Source organism: Lonchura striata, chromosome 2, assembly GCF_046129695.1.
Source record: "Lonchura striata isolate bLonStr1 chromosome 2, bLonStr1.mat, whole genome shotgun sequence".
Lineage (NCBI taxonomy): Eukaryota > Metazoa > Chordata > Aves > Passeriformes > Estrildidae > Lonchura > Lonchura striata.
Window position 1 is genome coordinate 71514394 of NC_134604.1, and position 20141 is coordinate 71534534.

Here is a 20141-nt window from a genome sequence, read left to right on the forward strand (position 1 = left end):
TCTCTGAATCCTGTACCAATGGGCATGGCAATCATGAGTATTGGAAATGTGGTCATAAAACAGAGCATCCCCCTTTATACCCATGTCTCTTCCCTGGCTGGATTTTCTTCCTCCTCTTTTCTCCCACCCCAGATTTCTCACACATACACACTACCTGCAGTGCCTTTGAAGGCATCATCTTGTGATCATTTGAAGTCACAAGGCAGCTCTCTCAAGTGGTCCTGCTGAGCACCGAATGTGTGAGGAGTTTGGGCTCTGGCTTGTGCTTTAAGGCATCGGTGGCCCTGAGAGCATTTCTTTCCCCTTTCATGACTGTGTATGACCCGGGACAGTGAGAGGCTGCTCACTGCCATCCCCCCTTCACCCCTGCAATGCCCTGCTGTTTGTCATGCAAACTTTTAGAGAAGTAGCTACCAACTTCATTGGTAGGTCAAATGCAAGCTCTCACTTTTGCTGTTTGTCTGCCATGGGGCAGTGGATAGATGGTGAAGAGGGGTAACTTTATACACTCTTGCAGCAAGAGTTGGCCACCACAGGCCACACCTCTGAGAAAAGCATCGTGTCAGACCTGGCTGATGGTGCAGACATGCTGCAGACCAGCCCCAGGCAGTGCTGCTGCTCAGGCACATGGTGTGGCAATGTGACCCTTCATGCTGGCTCAGTACAAATGCCTGTGGAGCCACATCTGCAGCACCATTCTAGAAAATGTTGCTTTCTGAATCCCCTGGCAATGCACTGTGGAGAAACCTGTGTCCTATTCCTGAGTACCTGAAGTTGAAATACATCAGACAGACTAGTACCATATGAAGATAATACAATTCTAAGTTCATATGGCTCAAAATTCTGCAAAGAACATTCATGGTGGTAATTGAGTGTGTGATTCCTGGACTCCCATAGCTTTTTAACAGGGACCTGGCAGGATCTTCCTGCTTAGGGTTTTGGCTACATGATGCTGTCAGCTTAGTCATCTTGAATCATTTCTCTAGAACAATTCCCAGCTGTTAAGGGAGGAGAGCACCTAGTGAGTGCCTGCCAGTTGGGAAATAAGAAATATCTCAGTGTGGAAAGGTCACAGAATTAAGGCTTTTAGAGAGCAGTGCAGAAGTACTAAGGTCTTCATGTTCTGTTGTTGCCCTGTAACAAAAGCCAAATGAGTATTTGCTCACCAAAACTTACTCATTGTCCTGCTTGTATCAGTAAATAGTTTCTATCAGCCTCTTGTGACTGATTAAGGTCTGCTTTTGCAAATGGAAATTATGTTACCATAAATCTAAGCTACACTTTCAATAAAACGCCATTTTCTGAACAAATTGAACAGTGAGATTATGTTAGTGGTGTTTGCCTTTGCAGACAGGGCAGTGCCTGTAGGGGGTTTCTGTTGCATTTCAGTACTGGTAACTTCTGGAAATACGAGTGTGTGTGTGTGTGTGTGTATGTATAGGTATGTAAATATGTATGTATATATTTATGTTTATTTATTTGTTTATTTGTGCCCTTTTCATGACAAGCTGAGAAGTTAAGGCTGTGTAGCTGGTGAAGGGATGCAATTACACTTTTATCACTCCTTCTTCCCACCCTTAAGGAATGTCAGCCAAAATGTGAATGTTACTTGGAAATTTGTGGAATGGCTGGAATAACTGAAGTATGACTCCTGCTAAGAGCCATCGTGGGCGTGGATGGGGAAATAAGCATAGCACTTCAGTAACAAGATCAGTTCTTGTCCTTTGCTATACTTCTATATTAGTTGGAGTTGAATTTCTTCCTCTGCAAGAAGCATATCTAGCTATGGTTGGAACATGCCTTTCAGGGAAGTAGGAAGATGTGACTGGGGAGGGGGGAGTTTATTCCAAGCCTGAAGATAAATGTCTTTTAGCATGCCTCTTGCAAGGTCTTGGGAGATCATAGCACCTCCTTGCCTCAGAATAGAGAGATTTGGTTTTTTCCTATTACACAGTAAGTTGGAAGATGCTTGAACACATCATAACAGCCCTGAAAATTAGCCTGAAACTAAAAGCAAACCAGCTCCCTAACATATTTTTCTTTTAGAGATGAGATATTCTGAGAGTGTTTCCTTGAAACAACTTTAAAAATGCTCCAAAGTTTTCTGAAGTTGACATTTCTATCACTTCACACTCCAAGAGGAATGCTTCCAACAAGTGACATTTTACCCCAGTTTCATTTGTTACACAGCTAATGATGTCCCTGTGTCTCCAGGATTGTTTCCTGTGATAAAGCTGTGGGCTCCTGCCTCTTTCATTCTTGTGACATAGGTGAGATGAAAGATAACAGACAACAATGTGAGGAAGAGTATCTAGGAAAGTATAACCAACAGCTGGGGTCATAAAGGAAAGACTGTCTTTGTTGCCAGGGGTGATGCTAAGTGTAAATCAAAACTAAACTACTTTTTCCTCTGTGAAAGTCAAATGTGCAATTTGGGCTTGTCCCCTAAGTGGACAGAGTTATAAAGTACATTTGAATCTAGCCTAATATAGGCTGTATGGTGTATTTTAGAGGTAATCTGTAGAAAGGGATTCCACATACTTCAAATTGTGTGCTTCATCTTGGAGGGACTCCAGAATGTTGGGAGGTCCCGTGTGTAAGCTGCTCAGTGGACCTGCAGCAGTGTGTTGCACCTGTGTGTTTCTGGGCAAGGTGCAGCAGCATGAAGTTCAGTGTAAGCCTGTCTGCCTCTCTTTACAAACAGGTTTGCTACATCCTTCCTTGGACTGATTTTGGAAACCCTGAGGTAGCCAAGATAAAGCTCTGCACTGCAGTCAGACAGACAGGGCTTGTTCACTTTGTTCAACTCCTCTGGTGCTGTAGCACTGAGAGGCTGAAAATTCTGAGGCCATAGTGAAAACTCTGTGCCTGAGCATGCAAGTGCCTCCTTCTGAGCTCTTTGCATTAAAGTAAACTGCAGCTTTCACTATATGGTAATGTTTTATCCTTCCCTGGCAATATCTTTCTAGAACTTCATAAGTCTTCTCACAAACCAGGAACTTAATATTAAGAAACAAATCCAAAGAATATTTTTCCTTTTGTAGCTGATCAATAGACTGATATGACGATATGTTTTAAAATCCTTAAAAGAGCAGCTGTTTTACACCACTTCTGTTTCTGAATCATGAACAGTTTGTGTTGATTGCAGTGCTTAAGGCACTAACTTTTGCTGATACATCTATCTAGTGTATAGTGCTGTTGCATCCTAAGGTTAACATTTAAATCATAAGCAATGTTTATTTTGTTTAAAGAAAATCAATAAGCAAAAAGGCAGTGCTGCCTTGGGATTTTTCCCCAAACAAGAGACCATATTTCAAAAATGTTGGAAGTGAAAATGGCACTAATTTAGGAGAAGCTGGCAGCCATCGAAACATCACAAGCAGTAGAGGAGAAAAGTGATATGGAGCAAACTTGTAACTACCAGGCCAGGGATGGGGCCCATAATGGCAGTGTCATGTTCTGTGAGGTTTTTTCCCCCAGTGTAGAGTTCAAAAGCAAGAATTGATTTATTGATGGTACAAAGCTTCTTGTTAGATGGCCAGCCTAGCAAATACTTAAAAAGTCATTTTTACATAAAGATTGACTATTAACTTATGTGAAGAAAGGCTTTGCTTTGTAGTATAAAGATCCTGTAAAATTGTACATGTGCCATCTGCTGAGTAGATTTGGACTAGTATGGTTGCTGTTCATTTAATCCACCTGACAATGGGCATTAGTACTGTGAAAAGGATAGAAACAGGAACATTAACTTGCATGAGCCTCTGAGGCAGAAGAGGACAGGACATCTTTTATTTCATCTGAGGGTGTTAAGACAGGATGAAAGTCATAAGCATTTCCATGTTGGCTTTTACCTCAAACTGCTGGAGTTTCTCAAATGAAAATTGTTCTACACAGTCTAATAACTGCATTCTAACCTAAGGGACCTATGTATGAAAGAGAAATTGTCTTCCTGGTGCTGTGAAGCTTAAGTAATTTTTTTTAGGTTATTTAGGAATCTTTTTGATGAAGTCCCACATGTGATAAAGTATTGTCTTTTTTTTGCCTTGTTTTTGCATGCAAAACCTTTTCATTATTTTGAGTCTTCAGATTTGTCTCACAGCTTTGTTTTGTGCTGAGAGCAGAAATTAGGCTACAGATTAAGGAGTACTTTAATGACAATTACATCCAGATATCCTGAAGTTTTATAGATAACTATGTTCTCCCACCCCCAACAGAGGATAATTAAGAACTTTTTTATATTTCTTGTCCAAGGAAATATATGTGTATAAATGAATGTGTGCAAAGGTGTTTACTTAAGATACGAGGAGCCAAAGGCAAAGTTAAATCTATAATACTTCTAGTATTTTTTTAAAGTTAAACACACTTTGCAAACTTATTTTACTTCTCACTTTTAAAATAAGTTTTTTCTTCTCCTTGCATTGTTGAAAACATTTTAACTGGAGAAATAACACATTAGTAAAATTTTAAGCAAAAGCACTCACAGGATTTGCTTTAAAAATAAAATGACTTCTGAACTGTGCACTGGATTTCCAGGCAGAAACATGGGAGCAGGCTGTGCAAGTATGCATAACTAATGTGAAATGAAGCTGTTCTTTAGGACTGACCTCCTTGAGTTTGAAGGCAACATTGTTCTATCCCAAATGGTAATTTCTTCCTCCTTTAAGTGGGAGGAATCGGAGCCTGTTTCATTAACTTTGTAGAGGCTTCTGTGTATACAGACAGAGGGTGGATAATTAATGGAAAGGGATGGGGGGCAAGAAAGAAGGAAAAAACCCCAAAACATATCTGAACAAAAAGAGGTCATCTATACATTGATATCTCATAATGCCTCTTGTTGCCCATGAAAAGAGGCACAGGTGCATAGTGTGGTTGTAGACCCTTTCCCTGTAGATAACTACAGGTAAGTGACAAATGCCACCTCAGTAACAAAGCTGTCCTTCAGAAGGAAATCTACAATGCACACTCAAGCCCTGCAGATTTAGCAGTCTAATGTGCATCTGGAAAAAGCTCTTTGGAATTGTTGCACAGGTTAATGACAGTAGAACTGTCAGAGCTGGGAGAGGGGAAGTAGTGTGTAGTGAGCTAAACTGCAGGAGGCACAGTGTGCCCTGTTAAGATTTTGCTTATGCTGGTGACCAGAAGCTTAAATTTACTGTGTAAGATGGAGTCAGGAAGGATCCCTTCCTCACTGAGTTTCAGTAATTCAATGTCCAAGGAAGAAATCCAGCAAGGGAAGTTATATGAACACAGCAACCAACAAGTACAGCAGCTCTCTCTTCAGCATCATCCCTGAACCGATAAACTGAGTGTGAAGGTTTTGGAGAAGCCTGAGGGCAGGAAGATGTAGTAGTCAGGCAGTGTACAAGGTAGATCTGAACAATGGAATTTGCTGTTGTCGTAAAAGAAGGTGAGACTATAGGAGATAAGGAGGTGGAGAGATTTTAACTATGCATGAAGAATTCAGGTCAGGGGGAAAAAAAGCAAATAATAGTATGTGACAGGAAGAGACAAGTGGAGAGAGGAGGGAAATTTAAGGAAGAAGGTTATGTGTAACAGTTTCACAGGGATTTCTGTAAGAAATTCTAATTTTGTTTTCTGCTTTCCAGTGGTACACCTGTTAGCCTAGCTGTTGACTCAGAAAAATGAGTTAGATGCAGCATATAGGAAGGGAAATATGCATAAATTCTGTCTAATTATTGTCTTTGGAATGTGCTCGCTTCATTAGCCTGGGGAACTGCATCCATTCAGCTCTTCCAGTAACTCACCAAGCATCAGGGGCTGGCAGGAGGAGTATTGACTCTTGTTTTACCCCAGTATTGGGTGGGGAGGCTCTGCTAACACCTGAAATATGATTTGGAACAAGTCAACAACCTTGTATATGTCACTTTTAGCCAATTATTTAATTCTGTACAAATTTACCTAACTGTTCTTTTTTTTTCTTCCAGTTACTATTTCTTCAACTGCCGAAAAAGGTAATTTTTTGAAGTTTCTATGAAGATGTGAATAGCTGCTTTGCATGCAAATCCTAAGGGACATAGAGTTTAAATGTGCTCCTTAATGTGTGAGCTCTTGTGTGGTGAGTAGATTAGTGCTAAGAAACAAGATAAATATTGTTTTGTTTCTAATACCATAAACTTGGGATGATGACAAGACCTGTGACTAATCCAAGTAATGCAACTTATGATTTAAGTTTGCATTTATTTTTAAATGGGTACCTACTAAGAACAGAAAAAGGAGAAGAGAGAAGGAACGGCAGCACATCCACAATTCCATTTTCTGTTTAGGCCTGTGACCTGAAAGATTTCTGGAAGAGGATGAATTGTTGTTGTACTGCTTAATATTTTCCAAAAAGCTCACCAAATTCCTCAGAACTCCATTCTTACGGAGTAGTTAGAATTGTGCAAAACACCACCATTTCAAAAATGGCTACACATTATAATTTTAAATTTCCAGGTCAAGTGTTTGAGGCTTTATATTGAGAAATTTTAATCTTCATATTGGTTTTAGCAAGTATGAGCCACAGTGGATAGTAGTACACAGTGATAGAGTTAAAAACAAACCAAAAAAAATTCTAGCGTATTTTTGCTGGGATATTTGTTTGGGAGTTTATTCCAGTTTATGGGGAAACATTAGAGGTAGATTAAGCACAGATTTGCACTTTAATTATCCACAGAGGGTTGTTTCAGACTGGTAAAAGCTCTCATCTCTTAAATATTTTGCAAACGAGCACAGAACTGGAAGCTAATCTAGCAGTTTTCTTCCTGGTGAATGTCTACCAGAACATTGTAAAAAGAAGGAATCTTGATGGAATTTGTTGGTTTTTAATTTCTAATGGAGACCTGAAAGAGTAGGAAAATCTTCAAAATAAACTGTAAGCCATTCAAGATGTGAGTTTGTGTTACACTGGATTTTTTTCATCCCATTTTACAGCTGGGCTTTACCTTGACTTCAAAAAATTCTGCAAGTTGCTGCTGTACTTACTGTTGACCTGTACATTAATAATAATAAGTTTTACTTTTTATTAAAGTAATAAGTTTTACTTTCCAATTTCTTCTGGAAAAGCAAGAGTCATGTATCAGTTAAGGAAGTCTGGCAGAGCAATGTTTGTGTCACACAGTCAGATCTCTGTTTCAAATGCAGTGTCTATCTGACTGGAACAGGTTCTTCTAAATCTGCCAGAGAAGGGAAGATGTGAGATTAACTAATGAGAGTGACAGTATCACTGGAACCTGTTAGGCTCTTAATAGCTGTCACCTGCATGCTGCTTGCACCTCCCATTCTGAATCATGTCATAGGCATGAATTTATCAACTATGAAAGTTGATTTTAAAATGACATGTGAAGTCTTTTTTCATTTTAAAAGAAAGCTGCCATAAGTTTTCTAAAGTTCTTATAAGCCAGCTCATGGTAACCAGAAATCGCCATCAGAAGAGTTGAAAGACCAAAGTACCAGAAACATTACTATGTAAATCAATAATGTGCATCTTAGCAAGTGTGCTTTGCTCCATATTTCAGTGTAATAAGTAGTGCAGAAAAATTATTTTATTGTAATGACAACTTTTGATTAAATTAGTGGTGATTTCTTCACCCCGTTAAGGCTCATTTTTTCTTTGTAATTTTATATTCTTGTCTAGTTTTATATCCATCAGGACAGAGGAAGAAAGTCAACTCTGAATCTCTATTAACAGTGTATTATACTGATGTTATATATTATTGCCTCTCTGTAATCTGACTCTGTCTTGAAAGTAGTATTAAGAATGATTCAGAAAAGAATGTTAAGGGCAAATCTCAGGAGAGTGTAGCATATTTTAGGAGACTTCTGAGAGCATGTCTTAAGACATTGTCTTCTTGAGGCCATAAATTTGTTATAGTATGCATCAGTGCATTTTGAAGAGAACTGATATCACTAGATCACAGCATGGCACTGAGAATCCTGGGTTTCCTTAGTTTAACCAGTACTTCCTTGTGACTCTGAGTCTGGCTAAACTGGTAGATACTGGGGTTTGAGGTTTAATACCCAAAGTGATGGATAGATGGACTGCTAAAGTGAAGCTGTTAAAAATGGTATCTTCCCTCCCTCTCATTTCCTGGGGAGCAGTGACAGGACAGTTATGCGTAATCACAGTAGGAAAGGCAGCATGGGTGTAGGAAAAGAAGCAAGAATTTATTCAGAGAGAAGCCACTATGGACTGCCAGTTGCAGGGTCTTTGCCTGGGTGGTGCCCATCAGTGGCTACTGACTATTGGCCCTTGGTTTTAATGATGGTGACAGATTGCAAGAGCTCAGTTATATGAAAAGCACTTTAATAACATGCCTATATCTATTAAATCCTGGTAGCACTGGCACAGATCTGTACCGTGATGCAGCTGGCTGTGGTCCCTGTTATTCTGTGGGTTTTAGGGGTATTTACAGTCTGTGACAAAGCGTTGAGGTTCTGCTGTGTGACGCATTGTGTGTACACTAAAAATAATCCTTCAAAAGCCTCTGAATTCTGGTGTGATTTTTATGGACAGAGTAGAACTGTTTACTGTGTAAGTTAGTTTTGCTGTGCCTTGCCCTCCCCTGTATCTCATTTCCTTTTTCCTTCTATTCAATTTCTCTTGCCCTCTTCTCCACCAAAGTTCTGATCTGTGCCACTGATTCCACTCCAGTTTTACGTCCTTTTCTCTTTGCTTCCAAAGCATTTTCTCATTCTTTAATTGCTTAACCACATTGTGTTTCAATGTAGAATATGCTTTTCATAACAGACAACTTCTAATAACACAGTGCCTACTACAGTAATACACAAGTTCTTCCCTGTTGGGCAACCGATTTAGAGGGCTTTAGAAAAGGGTTTTGTTTCTGGCATTTTCCATCAGCTCCACAGCTGAAAATTTGCCAAGTCTGCCTATGAGGTTAGAGGAGTCACAGGCAAAGGTAAAAAGAATTCTCTGACAAAAGCTCAAATGCAATTTGTTTGTTTTCATTGCAATAAACAGTGAAAATCCTGAAAGATTATAAATTAAAGCTATGTCTTCTGTCACTGTGCACAAGCATTTTCTGAGCTGTTGGAGGTTCCCAAAGTTTTGAGACTTTTTTGCTATCCATTAAGTATATCATACAGCTTCTTAAAGTACTCTATCTGTACAGAAAAGTAGGTCAAATTTCCTATTTTACTGCAACTGAAGATAATATAAATGAAGATAATATAAATTTTAATGTGACTTCTCTATGATTTGCTGTTCTGGCACAACTGATCTGTTTCCTCTTGACAAGTGATAAAATAAACCATTAGAGGAAACAAGATTGGAAGGAACTTCCTGGGTCATAAGGTCTGCATTTCTGGTCTTTAAGACAGCAATATCATGTATACTCATAGAAAATTTATTGAGGTCCCTCCTAAACCCAGCTACATTCTTTAGTCACTGTGACTGTAATAGGACTTTTCCTGCTTGTATTTCTCAGATGATTTGAGAGAAGATAGTAAGAAAATCTTTAACTCACTCTGGCATGACTGGAGTGGAGTACTCTCCAAATCCCTTTTTGAGAATTTTAACTGTCATTCATGACCAGTGCCTTCTGTAATGGCACAGTACTGTGCTGTTTCTGTTAGAAGTAGAAATTAAATTGAATTATGTAGGTCAGTAAGTAATCAATTACTTTGTGATAATCTGGAACAGAATTACAGCATCATCTTTATCCAAGGTTAGTCACTTACATGCCAGAAGTGAAGCTGTGTTCAGTTCTGAGGTTTGGGGTTTTTGTGTTTGGGGTTTTTTGGTTGGTTTGTTTGTTTTGGAGAAGAGGGTATGGTTTTGTTTTGTGGGGGCCTTTTTCGGTGGTGTATTTTGTTTGATTGGTTTTTGTGGGGTGGGTTTTGTCAATTTGTTTTCTCCTGCAAAATCTGCTTTGGAAAGTTCAACAAGGTCCTGCACATGAGTCAGGATAATCCCAAGCACAAGTACAGGCTGGGCAGAGAATGGATTGAGAAGCAATCCAATCTGGGGGGAAAGACATGGGGATGTTGGTTGATGAGAAGCCCCACATGGCTCAGCAGCATGTGCTTGCATCCCAGAAAGCCAGTGGTGTCCTGGACTACATCCAAAGCAGTGTAGGCAGCAGGGCCAGGGAGGGGATTCTGCTCCTCTGCATTGCTCAGACCCCACCTGCAGGGCTGCATCAGCTCTGGGGTCACAGCACAGGAAGAGCATGGACCTATTGGAGCAAATCCAGAGGAGGCTACAAAGATGATCAGAGGAATGGAGCACCTCTCCAGCTGAAGACAGCCTAAGGGAGCTGTGGTTTTATTATCTTGGGGAAGTCTCCAGGGAGACCTAATAGCACCTTCCAGTACCTGAAGTGGGGGACTACAGGAGTCCTGGGGAAAGACATTTTACAGGGACATGGAATGATATGGCAAGGGGAGAATGACTTCAAACTGAAAGAGGGCAGGTATAAGTTAGGTGTTAGAAAGAAATTCTTTATTGTGGGAGTGGTGAGGCAGCAGCAAAGGTTGCCCAGAGAAGTTGTGGATGCTCCATCTCTGGAAGCATTCAGGGTCACTTTGTAATCTATAATAAAAACATTATTTCCTTGAGGAAGATCAGCTATAACATTTGGGGAGTGAGGGTGGGTGTTCATTTAATTTCTTTTAAGTGAACATTTCTAGAGTACTAAGTGCAGTTGTTTAGCCCTCCTCAAAGATCAAGGGGTTTATTTTTTGTTCTTTTCAGCTGTATTCACCAAATTCTTATTTGTATTTTATTGCAGTTGTCTACCTTGTAGTTTTTCATCTGTCATTCGTCATGTTTGTATGGTCCTATGGGAAGACAATTTTCACATCTCCTGCAACCCCCTCTAATGAGGTAAGTATAATGTTATGAAAATGTCAGTGCCTTTTTTTATAAATAGCTGAACTGTTTTCAGTGATGAAATTTGTTTGCAGTACTGCATGATTCACCTTTCCCTTCTCATTGTCTAAAATAGAACAGCATGACAGTGTATCAGGAATGAAAATGAACAAGTTAATCTTAAAATACCATATGCTTTGTGTAATGACATTTCCTTATACGAAATGTGTGCTTAAACCATCAAAAGTTTAGCAGTCTTGTACAGTGCTATGCTATGAAGTAGCTTGCTTGAAATCTGGATTTTTTTAAAACTGGTAAATGAAATACAGTGACAGCATTTTTATGTTTCCTTTTTAGGCAGTTTGAATATTGTTCGACTAAGAAAGGGTGGTAATGCTACGTATACTTATGACCTGGATGACTGAACCCACTTTTTAGTCAAGGGTTAAAGTTTAGGAACACTGAGATATGTCTACACAAAGAAGCTGTATATAATAGCGAAAGAATGCATTATGAAGTTTTGTTTTTAAAAAGAACCATATTAATTCCAATAAGCCTGAGATGGATTACCTTGTTTTCCATTTTCTCTAATGTGTGTGTATGTAAGGATTAAATACAGGCACTGAATTTAAAATATTGCACTTCTCTTCCTTGTGTTAACAGAGCTTTTAAACTGCCTAAACTGTTTGAGGTGTTGGCTGCTCTGTGGGGGTTGAATTTTTATTCTGTTTTCAGCAAGAGTGACATCCAGTGCTAATGTCAACCTTAAACATTCTTGAGACGAGTTATTCATGTTATTCACAAACATTCTTGTGACATGTTTTGAAGAAAAAAGCAAACACTGCTCTGTAATGCTTAATTATGACTTAGAGATCTGTATGTTAAAGTTATAGAATATAAAGTGATAACAGCTAAACACTATTCTGCTGTTTAACTAAGCAAAAAGTCTAAATGCAGCTGTTGAAGCTGGAGCACCAGCTGTTGGTCTGGAGCACAAGTCCTATGAGGAGCAGCTGAGTGACCTGGGGGTGTTTATTCTGGAGAAAAGGAGGATCTCTGTAACTGTCTGAAAGAAGGGTGCAGCCAGATGGGGGTCTGTCTCTTCTCCCAGGTAACAAGCGATAGGACAAGAGAAAATGGACTCAAGTTGCACTAGGGGAGGTCTAGATTGGCTATTAGGAAAAATTTCTTCACTGAAAGGCTTGTTGTCACAAGCACTGGAACAGGCTGACCAGAGATGTGGTTGTATCCCCATCCCTGGAGGTTTTAAAACATTTATAAATGTGGCATTCGGGGATGTGCTTTAATGGTGGACTTGGCAGTGTTGGGTTTATGGCTGGGCTTGATGACCTTAGATATTTTACAGCCTAAATGATTCTATGAATTGCTAAACCTAAAAATTCAAAGGGATTTGTCTTCAGGGTAATTTGGTTTTGCTTTTTCAGGAAAATGGTTGAATTAAGCAGGTTAACTAGTTAAAACATGGTCAAAATGGTGTTATTCTAGGTTTTATAAAGCTATATGAACTAGAGCTGCTCTTAATGCTAATGCCTAGTAACTTTTACTGTCTTCTTAAGTTCTCCATTAATAGCAAACTTATTCTGACAGTACTTTTCCTGTAGTTACAGTGATGATGTTGCAGGCTTTTGTATTCAGCAAGTGAAAGGGATGGCTTGGGCATATGGCATGTAATGAATTTTTTGTATATTAACTGTGGAGAGAGATCAGATTTAATAAAATTTTCTTCTACAGCTGGCTTTAAGTTAAAAAAGAAAAAAAAAAAACTCTTCCATCAGGACAACAAAAAAACACACTTAAAAATTTAAAAAAGCAAAAAAACAACCATATTTAAAATTCAGCACCACTTTTTCTGTTTCTGAGCAGATCCCTTCTGTTCATGTACTAGTGAGTAATTTATGCCATTTATACTTAGAGATACATGACTTCAGTATCTCTCCATTGTGTGAGAGTGTAAATATATATATTTTTAATCATTCAAATTGGCCATTCTTGCAAAACAAATAGCATCCTGTGATCTTACTATTGAACTAAAATAAAGATTCTTCAGCTGCTGTTGTCTTCGTGTAATCCCTGTGCATATGCCCTAAGAAAGAACAATCAGCATTATACAAGATCCAGAAAGAGGAAGGAAACAAAGGGATTCTTTCTGTTTTCAGTAAGAACTGCTGGAACCTCATTGGGAATTCTGTTTGCTGTGTGGTAGCAGACAACTTTTGATGCCTTTGAACATATCCTGCTATTGTCTTGAGAAGCTGTGGTCTCATAGCCCTATTAAGTTCTGAAATTAGAATAGAAATGCAGCTTTTCGGAAAACCAAAATCCTATCCAGGATTTTTGGAGTAATATTATGATATTACATGACAAATTTAAAAAGTTTTGTTGGGTTCCTTTTCTGTACACGAATGCTTTGCCTTGAAATGTCATATAGAGGGAGTACTCATGTTTCCTGCAACCTCTGCTTGATTGCAGGTCACAGAGATCTGGGTCACCTGGCAGACTCATAGGGGTAGTAGGGATTAAGGTGTATTGCACTACTGTTTGCTGGAATGATGCTTCACATCTCTCTTAAACTTTTGATGTGAGTGTCTCCATTTTTCATGCTTGAATAAATATCGATATGAGTGGTTAAATTTAAATAATTAGGTCAAACTCTTGGTGATGGCTGAAATGTTAAACTTTAATTTCACCCTTCACATAGATTAATTCTAGTGTCTGGTTCTTTAAAAGGGTGTTTCATGTTTCACACTTGAAGAGTATGTAGGTGCAATAAGTGGGATGGTACTACATGTGACAGGAGACCTAACTAGATCCTGTGAGCTGTGAGGCATCTTGCTTGCATTCTGGGTTAGGAAATAGCAGCAGAAATTGCAGCAATGTCTTACTGCTTCCTCCTTGCTCTAAGTGGAGTCTTCCTTGTTGCTTGCCAACTGACTGTAATCCAAAAGAGGAAAAAGTACAGGATGAGAGGAAAATCCATGTGAACTAATCATGCACATGTTTTTGGTCGGAAAATGCGATCATATTAAACCACACTAAGCCAGTTTTTGTTCCAGCTGCACACATAGCATTTTCCACTCTCTACCATGAATGCTTTGTCTATGTGTGCTCATAAAGAGGGCTCTTGTAGTCCATGCAGGAAGCTCAGAGTTTAGAAGTGCTTTGGAACAGAAAAATACCAAAGGAAATCATCATTTCGGTCCCCACTGCACCGAGCCTTGTCAGCATGCTGGGTTTTGTGGGGCTTGCTGGGAAATACTGTTTCAGCAGATACCAAACTAAGTGTTTCACAAATGAATAAAAGCTCTCCAGGATTTTCTGGTAAACACTTACATTTCAGTGAGGTTTCAACAGGAATGCTTGTCAGGCTTTACTCGGAATTGTAGCACATTCTCAAACTGTACAGTTGCTTTCAATACAATTTAAGAATTTTGAGACTAGTGTTGACTACTTCTGAGTTAAAAATCCAGTTAAACTCTTCCAGCTTCTGTGCTGGAGCTGTGAAGCTCACCACACCCTTTGCCTGCCTTTTTTTTCCCCCATCTGATTTGTACCCCTCTCTGTGTTAGATAAGAAGTGGGATAAGAGAACTTCAGTGCCTTGTAGCAGCAAAGGACTGTTGCACCTTCCTCTTGTTCACAGTTCACTTAAATTACGCTTATCATGAATTAAAGGAAAGTTTGTACCTTAAAATTCACTCTGAGTCTGTGTTCCCTTGTGTTGAAGAGAAAATACTATAGATAATGGAACAGAGATAAAGATTATTTTCTTGAAAATACATCCAGAATACATCCAGAAACTTAGGAGTTCTAAGGATCTCCCGTAATTCCTGTAGCATTCTTTTTCTTGTTTATGTGGTGCTTTTGGGTCAGTGAATGAGAACACCCAAAGGGTCTTTTCTTTCGAAAGCAAAGTAGTAATTAATCTTTCCCCTCCTATCCATTTTCTATATCCCTCTTAGTTCTGCTTGTCAAAAGCTGATAAAGAACAATATGAAAAAGAAGAGAGACCAGAATCCCAGCAGGAGATTTTAAGAAGAGCTGCCAAAGACTTGCCTATCTATACGACAACAGCATCGAGAGGTGAAATATAAAGATAATTGTATGCTCTTGAAGTTGGTGTTTTATTCATTTGTTGCCACTGAATGAACAATATATTAAGGACATATTACAAATGCTGTGATGTTTTGTAATTTGTTTGCCCTGGTGTTTAATCCTCCTGAGAGAAAGAGCACTCCTTTTTCTGGGGTTCTCAACATAAAGCCACTACTTGAAATTTAAAAAAAATATATATCTTCTAGCAAGAAGAGAGATGACGGCAGTTATCTCCAGCTGTGGCAATTAAAGGTAAACACAGCAAATGAATATAGCTAAGATAGCTTGAAAAAAGGAAAATCAAATGTGTTGCTCAATTTTATAATCACTGTTATCCTCAATTAAACTTTTCTTTTTGAGTTGTTTTGGTTCAGCATGAGGAGAAACATACTTAAGCTCTTAACATAATTTTGTAATTTAAAAACAATTAAATGTTGTTTCATTCCCATCTGCAATGCAGTACAAATCTAGTTAGGGACTGTTTCTGGATTTGCTTTTATTATATGTAGGCATTTTATTCCAATTTATAGCTGAATGTTCTGTGAAAGTGCTGTCTTATGCATATGTATATTCTTTAAAAATCTGTAGCTTTTATATGTGTAGTATCTTTTTCTCTTTCTTGAAACTCGCAACACTATAGAGTTTCCAAGAATGTAAACTTCTCAGAATAACCATTGCCAAAGTTTACTGTGACTTTTCTAAAGAAAGTCTAAGGACACCTGGCTCTTTTGAATTCAAGAGAATCCCAGTCTTAAGCTCCTGGAGTGGTCCATTCAAGAGAATCCCAGTCTTAAGTTCCTGGAATGGTCTGGGAAGCTGTTGCCAGCTTTTATCAATTCTGTTTAGCTGTAGGTGTTGGCTTTATTCCTGCTTTCAAACTGCCTGTACTGGTATCTTATTTCCATTGAGAAAAACCTGAAGGATTGTTTAAAAATATCCAGGAAAGATGAGGAAGAACTGATTTACTGAACAGTCTGCTAGATCATTGTTTGGTGGAGTGGATAGAGAAGGCCAGTGCAGAAGGTTGAATTGCTGAAAGAATGTAGTTTCACAGTGAGATGCCTTAGTACCCTGTGCAGAGGTGAAAGGGGGAGCAGTGCCAGAGGATGAAGGATGGGAAGACTGGGGAGTCAAAGAGTAAAGGAAAATGGACTCAGCAGAGTAGTAATAGATACTTTTGAATACTTTCAAATGTCACATTTCCTAAAAAATCAAAACTACATATCATATGAGATTAGGTGTGTGACAGTCTGTGAGAACAGGTGTGGCAGGGGAGGGCAGGAAGCTCTTTTAAGATTCAGTTCATGTTAAGGGGGAAAGCTTTCATTAAATCGGATGAGTTCTATTGACCTGACTCTTGCACTTAAATACAGCAATCAGATACTGTGATCGATGCCAGCTGATCAAACCTGACCGCTGCCACCACTGTTCTGCATGTGACGTGTAAGTGTCTGAATCCAGAATTACAGATTTTCTCTTTCCTGCTATCATCACTTTAGTGTGTTCATGTCTTCAGTGGGTCAGTTCCTTCTGTTGGTGCAATATTATGGTACAGCCTGATTGTCTAAAGTGGCAGAACTTTTTAGGAAACCTGCTGGTAGCTTTGTAAAATAAAGCTTATTAAAAAATTAATTAATTAAAAAGTAAAAGATCATACAGACTGAAAGTAAAGAAAGGTAGGTCTGAGATACAGCCACCAGCTCATTGTATCTTGTTTCTGTAGCATTGAAACAGATGTGTTCTGCTAAAAAGGTTTATCTCAAAAATTGACAGTAAAATCATGTGCCTTTAACATTTCAAAAACATCACTGCTATTCCCTATTTTCAATGTGAATCATCAGAGGAGTCTGCACAGGCACTGAAGGCTGAGGCTATGCATGAGACTTCAGTAGGCTGAACTTGCGGAAATCTCATTAGCTGGAGAACCTAATACACATCTTTTGGCTAAAATCAAATTTGTTAGCAAATACAATGAATGTCTCTGTGTCTGAAATGTCCAGTATTGGTCTTTACTTTAAAACTAGATTAAAGTGGCATGTGAACTATTCAAATTGCCCTTTGTGCTGATCTTTTCCTCCATTAGCTTTAAGAAAAAAAAAAAAGACAAGCAGCAAACAAAATGGTAGAAAAAATAGCTCTAAGGTAGACTTAGTTGAAGTGAATGCCAGACTAACACACCTTATCCACACAACCCTGACAGATTATTTGGATTTGTTTTCTCTGTGTGCACATAAAACTAGTATGGCTTAATGAACTGCTACATGGTGTTGCTCTGTAATGCTCCCCGTGCTAATTTAAGAAACTCTCCTCTTAAGTCTTCTGAATCTCAATTGTCCTTTTGGGTGAAAGAACAGCTGCTCTAATCAAGAGAATTGGTATGAATTGAGAAGGGCTTGAAAAAGATACACTAGGGCAAAACACTTGAAAAAAATCATTAAAAAACAACACCTGAAACTGTAGAAGCTAAAGTTACGTATCTTGGAAAGAAAATGGTTTTTTTTTCTTAACTTGCTGGAAATTCTCTCTTTCAGATGTGTATTAAAAATGGACCACCACTGTCCATGGTAAGTTTATTTTTACAAAAAACAGTATAAGAATGATGAATTACATGCTGCTTCAAAAATGTACTTCTGGATTAAACCTTTATTTCCACTGAAGTTCTTTAATATGTGGGAATAAATGTATGATGCTGTGTAAAGTTGTAAGCCCAGTAATCCAAATAATGCAGTTTCTCCTTGTGTAGAGAAACCTTGACATTGACAAGAGCTGTGAAAAAGTCCATTTCTTTCCTTTGTTTACTCTGTTGGTGTTAGCAGGAGAGGAGATACCCACTGCAATGGGAGAGTAATTTCTGGATTCTAGATGATGTGTATGACCCACTCAGACTCTTCTGTAGTTTGTGTTCACTGGTAGTTAGTAAACATATTATCTGCTATCACTGTGAAAAGCATTACTACCAGTAGTTGACTTAGAGGTGGTTTTGTAACCAAGGCAGCATGCACTGAAATTGATGGCAAGGTTCCTTTTACTTTCTGTGGTGACTGCAGTTAGATTGTAGTGAGAATTGCTTCCCATATGGACTGTCTGTATTGTAATGCTTTGCCAGGTCGTGTCCTGTCCTACAGAATCATGGGGGGCAAAATTCATGTGAGAGGCAAAATTCATGTCAGATCATTCAGCCTGAGAAATTTCCTTCAAAACAGTGGCTTAAAATGCTTCTGAAACACTGGTGCCAGAATGTTTTGGACATACCACTGACATCATACACATTTTGCTCTACAATGTATTGTGGGTTTTTGTTTGTTTTATTTTTTGTATATCTTAGTAACCTTTTTCTCTTTCCCCTCCTTCTAGGGTGAATAATTGTGTGGGATTTTCTAACTACAAATTCTTCCTCCTGTTTTTAATGTATTCCTTACTGTACTGTTTGTTTGTTGCTGCTACAGTCTTGCAGTACTTCATAAAGTTTTGGACAGTAAGTTCTAAGGCTTTTTTTGGTTGTTTTAAATTTGTTTAATCTTGCATGTGTTATTGGAGGCTGCATCAGCATGTTGTCACTCACCATTTACTCTGTTCTGTGGTTCACTATCATTAGTGACATCAATCAAAGTGACTGAAGCAGGAGAACCTTATGAATTTTGATGAAGTAAATGTATTACACTGCCCAGGATGAGGAACTGGGGGAAGGAGTTTTGATGAGGACACTGTGCAATTTCTATGCTCTATTAAAATTGAGTGGCACAGCTCAGTTTTTATGAGACTATGGGATACAGATATGTAGATAAAGAAAGAACAGACCATATCAAACAATTCTATGTATTCATATATATAAATACTGACAAATGTGAAATATAAATAATAATTGTGTATCTTCCCAGACTTGTCTATGGATAATCTGCTGCCAGATAAAGCAGATTAATTTGTTGGGAACTGTCTGAGCTCTTTTTTGGAGTCCCTACATAGGCATGTTTGAACTTCATATTAGTGGCTTTAATGATCTGGTATGAGTAGAAAGCTAAGATATGTACAGTATGGATATTATACATCTTTCTTGCAGCTGTTATTGGTTGTCAAATGGTTAAGACCTATAACATCTTTGTATGTTTAATAACATTCATGTGAAGGGAACCATCCTTATATGTCAGTGTTATATTGCTCCTATCAGTTTTGTTCCTATCATATTCCAGACTGAACACAGTTCCTTCTGTAGCTGTTCCCTTTCATCTACAAAAACTTGTAGTGTACCTTCCTATCTCTAGTCTGAAGTGTTAGTGGCAGAATTCCCTTAATCCATTTCCATTAATGAGCATGCAAATAGTTACCACAAGTGGAAGAGTCTCAATCACAACTTTGGGTAAATAACACCACATATTTCTTAAATGCTGGCTGCTGTCAGAGTAACTGGGAAAACTAGTAATTATCTGCAGCAATAGATATTGATATTTGCTTTATTGGAGCAAAAGGTTGCTGCCATGTCAGGGTAAGAGAAGCTTGATCATGTATTCAAAATAGCTGTACTTTGAGACAGTTGGCATTAGGTAAGATAAACTGTGCAAAAAAGTTTGTGTTCATCTAAACTTGTGGGTCTGATCTGCCAAAGTACTGTATTTCTCTTAACCTGTGAATTCTTTATAGCAGCCTGTCACTGGAGAGCAAGGAGTCATGCAGGAATTGACCTGTCAGTACTGTGAGATGAAAGCCATAAACATGTTTATCAGCCATAGCTGGGTTCTTAAGAGATATTTCAAATTAAATGGTCTGATTCTGCTGTTCAGTCTTGCTTGGCTGTAAATAGTTAAATTTTCAGTCTGTGAATGTGCCATTTCCAAACATCTGCCTGGCTGCTTTCCAGTGCTTTGTGTGCAATTTCTAAGGAAACTGTAGATGCACTTTTACATACTTAGCAGTCAGCGCTTGAGTGAAAAAAAGAATTTGCTTTGTTACATTACTTTATAATTATTAGTGCAACTAAAAAGGCCACAGGACAACTGTCTACAATGAATGAACATTTAATACCAACATTTGCAGCAGGACTCTTACAAAGCTCATCGGACACAATGTTGAAGTGGACTCTCAAGCAGAGGAAGTAAACTTAAGAGGGATTATTTTTTTATTATTGATTCAGTTGTTAAAAATGCTTCCTGCAAGAATGGGCTACTTCTGAAATGTAACAATAGACAATGTAGTTGTGTACTTGCTTT

General features: G+C 38.5%; 1 protein-coding gene across 3 annotated transcripts in view; it reads left to right on the forward strand.

The window, feature by feature from the left end:
* The window catches only part of ZDHHC20 (zDHHC palmitoyltransferase 20), a 49593-nt gene that overhangs the window by 12551 nt on the left and 16901 nt on the right, over nucleotides 1-20141 (forward strand). For all 3 annotated transcript variants that reach the window (XM_021539978.3, XM_021539980.3, XM_021539981.3), the window contains exons 2-7: nucleotides 5946-5972; nucleotides 10749-10843; nucleotides 14808-14928; nucleotides 16314-16383; nucleotides 17472-17504; nucleotides 18295-18415. In XM_021539978.3, coding sequence (XP_021395653.1) covers nucleotides 5946-5972; nucleotides 10749-10843; nucleotides 14808-14928; nucleotides 16314-16383; nucleotides 17472-17504; nucleotides 18295-18415 — 467 coding nt within the window. The remainder of the gene's footprint in view (nucleotides 1-5945; nucleotides 5973-10748; nucleotides 10844-14807; nucleotides 14929-16313; nucleotides 16384-17471; nucleotides 17505-18294; nucleotides 18416-20141) is intronic.